This window comes from Aplysia californica, unplaced genomic scaffold, assembly GCF_000002075.1.
Source record: "Aplysia californica isolate F4 #8 unplaced genomic scaffold, AplCal3.0 scaffold00144, whole genome shotgun sequence".
In the NCBI taxonomy this organism is placed as follows: Eukaryota; Metazoa; Mollusca; class Gastropoda; order Aplysiida; family Aplysiidae; genus Aplysia; species Aplysia californica.
Window position 1 is genome coordinate 1,186,822 of NW_004797414.1, and position 9,817 is coordinate 1,196,638.

Consider the following 9,817-nt stretch of genomic DNA (forward strand, 5'->3'; position numbering starts at 1 on the left):
ACTATAGATTGTGAAGCGCATAGAGCTTGCTGTTGAGCGGGGATTTGCGCTATACAAATGCTATTTATTATTATTACATGATTAATGGTACATTAAACAATTTTACATGCTCTGACGGCGCATTTACCAGCAGCTCAGAGTCTGTGTCAGCGCTACTGTTTCATTTCATGTAGATGTTTGTTTCTTGGACAATTCATAGTTTTATAATTATTTTGTTTTAAACTGTTAGCCGGTGGGAAAATGAATAAACGTCCTATATTATTATAATATATATGATCAGAACGTCCTAAATTATTACATGTATATGATCAGAGAGGAACGTTGAAAGGACGCTGAAATGAGTATGGGAAAGATCTGGGAAGAGAAGGGACGTAATAACGTTGTGAATAGCCAGGCTAATAAGTTAAGAGTAGCTGTTCTTACAGGAGCTCTTCTATAGTGGAGGAAAAAAGAGACGTCACATAACCGAAGCGGATCATCAACATGGCCGACCAAGCCACTCAAGAGAAAAAGACCGAAGAGAAACCCGAGGCAAAGGATGCAGAGAAGACAAAGGAGGAGGCTAAAACTGAGCAAGATTTGGTAACTATTTCTCGTTTTTCTTGTTAGATTTGGTGTACTTTAAATAAAAGTGCTTGTCTTTCCATACAAACCATTCTGTTATCGAGTCCCTTGTCGACGTTCAAATAATGCTTGTCATGTCACCCGAGGAACAAAATAGCCTCTGCTAGGCTATAAAGAACCATCTGATTTGATATTTTCATGATGATAAGTCGAGGCTCATTCTTTCACTGTTCTTTCAAACTCACCGTTCTTTCCTTTTATGTAAATTTAACTGTACTGTTATGTTCCTATTGTGTTTAACTTTTGTTGTTCTTTCTCCCATGTCTGAGTGAGAGGCTAACGAAGTTGAAGCTGGGTGGTGGCTGGACACTGGGTGGGGAGGAGTGTAACAACAAATACCCAAGCAACAAAAAAAGATTGGATCTAGATCTAGATATTCTAGACTGCTCTGCTGATAGAAGAAACCATATATTACTATCATTGTCTTTAACTATTATTTTTATTAGGCTACTCCCCGGAGCGGTGCTACTCAACTGACTGAAGTGTCTTTTAGGCCATTCCCAAAGGGGGAACACCTGTTCTTATGCACAGTAGAATTGTAACTGGGCTGATTCATCAATGTCATGCTCATAACTGTGCCTGAACTGCAACAGGGAACTGCTGCTTTTTCTTTCCTAATCCTTACTATCGTCATTTTACCTCTTGATTTACTTCTTTTGTATGGTTGTCACTTTTTTGCGACCCGCTATTTCCGGGGTACCTTGATAGTCGAAGCTGACTTTGTGCTGTTGAAGCTAGAGAAGTGAGCAGAGTAAATCTGATTCCCTGTAAGGATTTCTCTGTTAACATCCACCCCTTGGCGCTCATATGACCGTATACAGTTGCGAGCGCCGTAAAACCTCTACTAAAACTATTAGTTTAACTATTATTATTGTTAGCCCATTATGTGTATTAACTGCATCCTGCAATTACTTTTAACCTACTTTTGGCCAGATTTATGTTATGATATCCTTTATTATTTTCTACTTTGTGAAAAATATATTTTTTCTCTTCAGAATCAGAGAGGGAAGAAAATACACCACAAATTCTCATTTATTTGTCCTTAGCATCTGACTTTTCACTTTTCTTCTCTTTATTTTAAAAGTCGGAAGAAGACAAACAGCTTCAAGATGAGTTGAACATGCTTGTGGAGAGGCTGACTGAGCCTAATCAGAAGCTGTACCCTGCCGCTCTGGAGAGTCTCCGCACCCAGATCCGGGCGTCGACGACCTCTATGACCTCGGTACCCAAGCCTCTGAAGTTTTTGCGGCCACACTATGATACTATTAAGGGAGTACATGAAAAAATCAAGGACAAAGAGACACAGGTATGTAGAGCTGATGATGTTTTCAAGTTATTCAATAAAAACAAAAAACTTTTGAACTTAATTCTTTCAGCTGATAATCCTTGTCAGTCCTCAAACTTACCACCATGTGCACAGGGTGTTTTGTTGAGACACTTTAATAGTCTGTTATTTTTTATAATTGTAGATGTCTAATTGTAGTAGAAGTTAAGTTTATGTATGTAATATAAATTAAATATCTTTTTACCTCAGTTATGCAGGAGTAATAAACTACACAAATTTAGTTGGACACACATAATATAATATTGTTTCAGGCAATTTTGTTGTTTGAGTAGTGAACTGGTTCTATTACTATAATTACTTCTATGTTTGGTGAGTAACATATGATCTGAAATAAAGACTTGTAACCTAATTTTATCATCTTGCTGTCATTTCTGGTTTTGATCTGTTTTCCTGTGTCCCCGTAGCGTTTCTGTGCAGACATTATCTCTGTGCTTGGAATGACGATGAGTGAAGGAAGAGACAGTCTCAAGTACAGGCTTTTGGGATCCAAGGAGGAAATTGGATCTTGGGGACACGAATATGTCAGGTAATGAACTCTTTTTTCTGTAAAATCAAAGGTTTGGAATTGAACAATTTTAAGCTGGTTTTTGTTTTTTGGTGAATGTATTTTAAAAAAATAGATTTAGAAAAATAGTAAGTTGGGGAAATTGTGAAATTATATTCACAGTTATTGGGCATGACTTGCTTTTAAACTGGTTGACTTTTATGTGTTTACATTGACAATTTATGGCAAGGCTTTTCTCTCAAAAGTACTGGTTTATAAAGTTGAATCTGTGCTGCTCACACCTGTTGATAACAGTTGGCAGAGACGTAGATTCTAGTCATCTGATTCCTTCCTCGAGAGTTATTAAGAAATTTGAAAAGTGACTTTATACATGGACAACCAGAGTTTTGGGCTTTAAAAAAATTTAAAGTAAGGCCACTTTCAATGGGATCTGTTCATTGTTGATACAGAATTTTGTTATAGTATTTCATTCAGCATGTGGTCTTATATATATATTGTTATTGTGACGTGGATGTATTTTTGAACAATTTGTAAGTATACGTTTGACCTTTTTTTTTTCTCCCTGTGTGTGTGTGTTTGTGTAGACATCTGGCAGGTCAGGTGGCCCAGGAGTGGCTGGCGACGAGCGAGGAGAACGCGGAGATGCGGGAGAAGCTGGTGCTTCTGGCCACTCAGATCGTGCCCTACCACATGTCCCACAATGCCGAGGCTGAGGCTTGCGACCTCCTGATGGAGATTGAGCGTCTGGACCTGCTCAAGGATTACGTGGACGAATCGGCTTATAGTCGAGTTTGTCTCTACCTCACCAGGTAATTGCACTTTGCTGTTACGATTAACTCGTTCAATGCTCAGTGCTGAGTGCTCCTTTTATGCCTCTATTAAAAACACATTTCTGTGTGGATTTTACTGAAAAACGTTGATTAAGTGTATAAAAGATGTAAATTTTCAGTTTCCACGGGCTCTCAAGCTGTAATTATATTTTGGCAGCCATTTTCTGGCTAAGTTTACCACTGAGACCAAGCAACCCCACCTACTTCAATCGCAAATATCTCGACTTGTTTCGAAGATTAATGGATATTGTAGGCAAATGGACAGGCTTTAAGATGATACCAATGACTCCATATCCCCCCAAAAATTGACGATCGCTTAATTCCACTGTGCCGCGACCCAATTGTTTCCTGGTGACCATTCTATCCGGCGTGTTTGTTTGTTCGCAGCTGCGTGGCGTATGTGCCCGACCCTGAGAACACGGTGCTGCTCAAGTGTGCCGTGGACCTGTACCGCAGGTTCAAGCAGTACCCCCAAGCCCTGCGCTTTGCCATGGGCCTCAACGACATGGCCCTCATCGAGGAAATCTTCACAGAATGCCCCGACCAGTGAGTGGTTTTTGTTTTTAGGTGCTGGAAACGACTTCTTGACTTTCCCTCTGTTGTTTCCGTCTGTCCGTCTTATCTTTTCCCTGCACTGTATGGCATTTATTGAGTGTTGATGTACTTCTCATTACTCCAACAAACCTTTCAGACGTGGGTGGTTGGGGGCTGCTCTGGTGTGGTTTGCTCCTTCTTTCCTATCAAACGTCTGTCGTCCTCATCTCCCCTCCCTCTTTTTTGTGTTTGTTATTTTCTTGTAACACCTCTAATCTTCTGCACTTATATGACCTTATTGTGTTGCAAGTGCCGTAATACTCTTACTCAAACTAAAACTTCACCCCCCGGGGCAGTGCCACTGACTGTAGTGTCTTTAGGCCATTTCCCAAAGGGGGGACATTTCTCGTTCAAGCACAGTAGAATTGTAAATGGGCTGATTCATGTCACGCTCATAACTGAGCCTGATCTACAACAGGGAACTGCTGCTTTTTCTTTCTTAATCCTTACTATTGTCATTTTCCTCTTCTTCTTTTGTGGGTTTGTCACTCTCTTGTGACCTGCTATTTCCGGGGTGCCTTGATAGTCGAAGCAGACCTTGTGCTGTTGAAGCAAGAGAGATGAGCAGAATAAGTGTGGTTCCCTGTAAAGACTTCTCTGTTGACACCCACCCCTTGGCGCTCATATGACCTTATGCAGTTGCGAGCGCCGTAAAACCCTCTACTATAAAAAAAGAAAAGACGTGGGTGTTTGGCAACGTCTATCCTCCTCATCTCCCCTCCTTTTTTATGTTTGTTACTCTCTTGTAACACCTCTAATCTCCGGCACTTATATAACCTTATTGTGTTGCAAGTGCCGTAAAACTCTTACTTAAACAAAAACTGACCTTTTCCCAGCTCTGCTATATGACGTTAATTGTGTGCTAATGTGCTTCTCGTTACTCAACAAACAAACAAACCAACCTTTCAGACTGGTGAAGAAACAGCTGGCCTTCATGCTGGGGAGACAGCAGATCTCCATGGAACTGTCGGAGATGATGGACGACAAAGATGACCTCCGGGAAATCATCGCCAACGCCCAGCTCAACCAGCACTTCCTCACGCTGGCCAGGGAGGTAACCCACATGCTGTTCATCTGCCACTCTTTTGTCTCTCATATTATCTCCTTTTAAACACTTTGTCATCATATTTTGGGGGAAATCCAAAGAAACTGGGTGGTAAACATCGCCAATTGGCCAGATGAGGTGGCAAAGTGTTAAGAAAATAATTTGTTGTGTGTGTGTGTGTGTGTGTGTGCACTGGTGTGGTTTGCCCTTTCTTTCCTATCAAACAACATCTATCATCCTTATCTCTCTTCCTTCTTTTTTGTGTTTGTTACTCTCTTGTAACACCTCTAATCTCTGGCACTTAAATGACCTTATTGTGTTCCAAGTGCCGTAAAACTCTTTCTTAAACTAAATGACACTAATCTTTATTTTGGTCATTGGTGTAGAGTTTTTACGAGTTACATGTCGTACTTGATTGGGCTGTGGTTAGTTTTGCACATCTGTGGGGACAGAAGCCCACGTGGGATGCTCTCTGTTAAAAACAATCAGAAAACGACAAATGCAGTTTCTGGGACACCTGAATAGACATACAGGTCTTGAACATGTAGCTCTCACTGGCAAAATTGAAGGCAAAGGAGGCCGGGGTAGGCCCAGAACAACCTACTTAGGGAACCTAAACAAATGTGTAACGGGAAAGATCAGGGAAACGTAGCTTTTTTAAGAGCATCCGAACAAAGGAATGAATGGAGAACCATGATCGCTGATGTCTGTCGCAGATCTGGCACTGGATGATGATGACGAGGGACTGAAATGATCTGTGATTCGGGAAAGAAGAGAGCAAAAGATAGGGAGGGGTTTTGGTGGAGAGTTGGCGAGGGGTTTCTCTGGGTTTTCTGTTTTATTGGTAATGTAGATGATACAGGCAAACCTGCTTTTACGGCCACCTGTATAAGACAACCACCTGTCCAAGACAACCACCTGTACAAGACAACCACCCGTACAAGACAACCACCTGTACAAGACAACCACCTGTACAAGACAATCACCTGTACAAGACACATGTCCAAGACAATCACCTGTCCAAGACAATCACCTGTACAAGGCAATCACCTGTACAAGACAATCACCTGTACAAGACAACCACCTGTACAAGACAATCTCCTGTATAAGACAACCACCTGTACAAGGCAATCACCTGAACAAGACAATCACCTGTCCAAGACAACCACCTGTACGAGACAACCACCTGTACAAGACAACCACCTGTACAAGATAACCACCTGTACAAATGGCAGCTTCCTTTCTTCCTCCTTGTTGTTATTTTTCCCTCCATAGTGGCACTTTGTAAGCCGTCCAGTTGTCTACGACAATCACACTTTTTCTTCTCAATAGTCCGTGTCTGTCGGAAACTGAATCTGCTGTATTTCAGTGCGCAGTTCTACAAAATCCCCCCCCCCCCCCGAGTGCTTTGCTGTTTTCATCGCTGATTAACTTAATTTATCGTGGAGTAGGGTTGGGGGGAGGGGGGGTGTATCCTTTGTCTGATCTCAGTTGGACATTGTGGGAACTTAATTAATCATGTTTTGGTTTATTTCTCTTTGTCTGATCTCAGTTGGACATTATGGACCCCAAGGTGCCAGAGGATATTTACAAAACCCACCTGGAACCAAACAGTGAGTGTCTTACTTAAGTGGTTTATGCATTAGATGAGGAAGAAGAACAAAAATAATACTATTAATAACGATCAGGAATGACATTTTCCGTTATTTCCAGGGTTGTTTTCCCGTTGTTTTGGGCATCGTCCGTTAGCAACTTTGTTTTATTGTTGTTGACCTGATATAATGTTTTGTTGCATTTATTGCTTCGTCCCATGTGAAATCTAGTCTCGAAAAAATGTTGTTATTTTTATAAAAGTCAAGTGGCATCCCTGAATGGTAATACTAATTGGTCGCTTTTAAGCACAAGGGGGCTATCCCGAAAAATGCTGTTTTGAGAAAATCGAAGGTAAAGTTTTTGCCCCTTGTTCAGTTTCTTTAAAAGACAAGGAGAGTTTTCTCAATAACCAAACAAATATACACGCCATTGAAACCAAACTTCTCCTATAGGTAGGACAATGCCCACTTTTGGTGTAAGCCAAGATTTCTGGAAACCCCCGAAATCTGGGTTGGCCCGCTGGTCCTTAAAAGCGACCAATTGGACTTATAAAGCACATAGGTTGGCAGGTGCTCTGGTGTGGTTTGCTTCTTCTTTCTTATCAAACATCTATCGTCCTTAAACATGTATCATCCTTATCTCCCCTCCTTCTTTTTTGTGTTTTTTACTCTCTCGTAACACGTCTAATCTCCGGCACTTAACTGACCTTATTGTGTTGCAAGTGCCGTAAAACTCTTACTAAAACGAAAACTTTGTTTTCCCCGTTTCCCTTCAGGAAACACTATCGGGCCGAGCAACCTGGACTCAGCGCGTCAGAACTTGGCGGCGTCGTTCGTCAACGGTTTGGTGAACGCGGCGTTCGGCACGGACAAGCTCATCACACTGGAGGAGGGACACAAGTGGCTCTACAAGAACAAGGAACACGGTGAGTGGGGTCCTTTCTTTTCTTCTTTCTTTCCTTCTTTTCTTCTTCTCTTCTATCCTTTCCCCCCTTCATCCTTTTTTCCTTCTTTTCTTCTTCTCTTCTATCCTTTCTTCCCTTCTTTCCTTCTTCCCTTCTTTCCTTCTTTCCTTCTTTCCTTTCTTCCCTTCTTTCCTTCTTTCCTTCTTTCCTTCTTCCCTTCTTTCCTTCTTTCCTTCTTCCCTTCTATCCTTTCTTCCCTTCTTTCCTTCTTCCCTTCTTTCCTTCTTCCCTTCTTTCCTTCTTTCCTTCTTCCCTTCTTTCCTTCTTTCTTTCCTTCCCCCAAATGTAATTTGTTTCTCTTCTTCCCTCTCGTAATATTCACTGCCATTGGAAATAACCATAATATTCACTGCCATTGGAAATAACCGTAATATTCACTGCCATTGGAAATAACCGTAATATTCACTGCCATTGGAAATAACCGTAATATTCACTGCCATTGGAAATAACCGTAATATTCACTGCCATTGGAAATAACCGTAATATTCACTGCCATTGGAAATAACCGTAATATTCACTGCCATTGGAAATAACCAAGACGAATTTCTCCCTTATAGTTGTAGATGAATCAAGATTGTCATTGTCAATGTGAACTGGTGGATGACTACGGTTGTTTTGTGTTGATGTTGATTTCTGTTAACTATTAGAGAAGTTGTCGACATTGTACTGGCTGTTTATGGTAGGTACAATGGGCAATGTGTATGTACAGTGTGTGTGTGTGTGTGCAGTGTGTGTGTGTGCAGTGTGTGTGAGTGTGTGTGTGCAGTGTGCACGCAGTGTATGTGCTGCCACAAATTTATTTAGTCGCAGGTATATATTTCTTGCATGGTACCACAAGGACCACGATTTTGATTATTTTTCGTGGTTGTTTTTTTTTTCGTTCAGGTATGATGAGTGCTACAGCGTCACTAGGGCTTATTCTGCTGTGGGATGTGGACGGGGGTCTGACGCAGATTGACAAGTTCCTCTACTCATCGGAGGATTACATCAAAGTGAGTTTTGGTTTCACGCTGTGTTCGTGGGTGGTTAACGGGTGCTCTGCTGGTGTGGTTTGCTCCTTCTTTCCTATCAAACGTCTATCATCCTTAGCTGTCCTCCTTTCTTTTTTGTTTCTGTTATTCTCTTGTAACATTTCTTTCTAAATTTGGGCACTTTTATGACCTTGTTGTGTTGCAAGGTCCTTAAAACTCTTACTGAAACTAAAACTTAACTTTCTGGGGTTATTTTGACAAAGCTGGCAGGTCTGTGTGTCGCTGATGTTGTTTGTAGCTACAGAGCTGGGGTGTTTTTTCTAACGATGCGCAGTGGCATCGGTGGCCTAGTGGTTAGGCTAACGGACTCGTAATTGTGGGGTTGTCGGTGGTCTAGTGGTTAGGCTACCGGACTTGTAATCGTGGGGGTCGGGGGTTTGCGCTGCGGGCCGTACGTTTTGTCCTTGGGATAGGCTGTTTACACGAATTTCCCCCCACTTCACCCAGATGGGAATGGGTACCCGGCCATAGACAGCGAAAGGTCTTGTCAGTATATTAGTGTTTTAGCGCCTATAAATGGCTGCACGCACTGTATGCTTCCCAGGAAGTTGAGGTTGTTTCAGAATGCTCTCAGGTCTGCTGGGGTAATAGTATAGATTGTGAAGCGCGTAGAGCTTGCTGTTGAGCGAGGATTTGCGCTATACAAATGTGTCACGAAGTGGTGGAATCAGGTGCTCGTCAATTTTTGTGCATGTGGTGCAGGTACCATCTGAAAGCTTATTAATTTGCCCAGCTTTCTATGAAAAAAAGCCCATCCATCTATGTTGAATATAAGTCGAGATATTTGCAATTGAAGAAGGTGGGCGTAGCATGATTTCAGAGGTAAAATTAACGAGAGAATGGCCGCCAAAGTTTTGTAATTTCAAAAGCTTGTGAGACATTGAAAACTGGAAATGTACATTTTTGTGCCATTAATCGTTTTTCAGTAAAATTCACATGGAAATGTGTTTTTATATGGACATGAAAGGTGTTGATCTTAATAATAAAAAATTGACAAAGATTGCCAAATGGCCGAAAAATGCCGATACCTTCCTTCGATTTCATTATTTTGACGAGCGCTTGGTTTCACCACAATGCCACACATATGACGTCTATTATTGTTGTTGTTGTTTCTCCAGGCGGGTGCGCTGCTGGCGTGCGGCATCGTCAACTCTGGCGTGCGCAACGAGTGCGACCCGGCACTGGCCCTGCTCTGTGACCATGTGATGCACGACAACGCCTTCATGAGGATCGGGGCTATCAGCGGGTGAGTGTGTGTGTGTATGCGTGGGGAAGGGGAGAGTTGG

General features: G+C 41.9%; 1 protein-coding gene across 1 annotated transcript in view; it reads left to right on the forward strand.

Annotated features, from left to right (window-relative positions):
* Positions 1-406: 406 nt before the first annotated feature.
* The window catches only part of LOC101850244 (26S proteasome non-ATPase regulatory subunit 2), a gene marked incomplete in the record, with an annotated part of 19,193 nt that continues 9,782 nt past the window's right edge, over positions 407-9,817 (forward strand). The window contains 10 exon segments of the mRNA XM_013081748.2: positions 407-582; positions 1,709-1,930; positions 2,374-2,495; positions 3,059-3,283; positions 3,692-3,850; positions 4,808-4,952; positions 6,496-6,556; positions 7,312-7,461; positions 8,386-8,492; positions 9,650-9,777. Of these exon segments, the coding sequence (XP_012937202.1) occupies positions 484-582; positions 1,709-1,930; positions 2,374-2,495; positions 3,059-3,283; positions 3,692-3,850; positions 4,808-4,952; positions 6,496-6,556; positions 7,312-7,461; positions 8,386-8,492; positions 9,650-9,777 (1,418 nt within the window).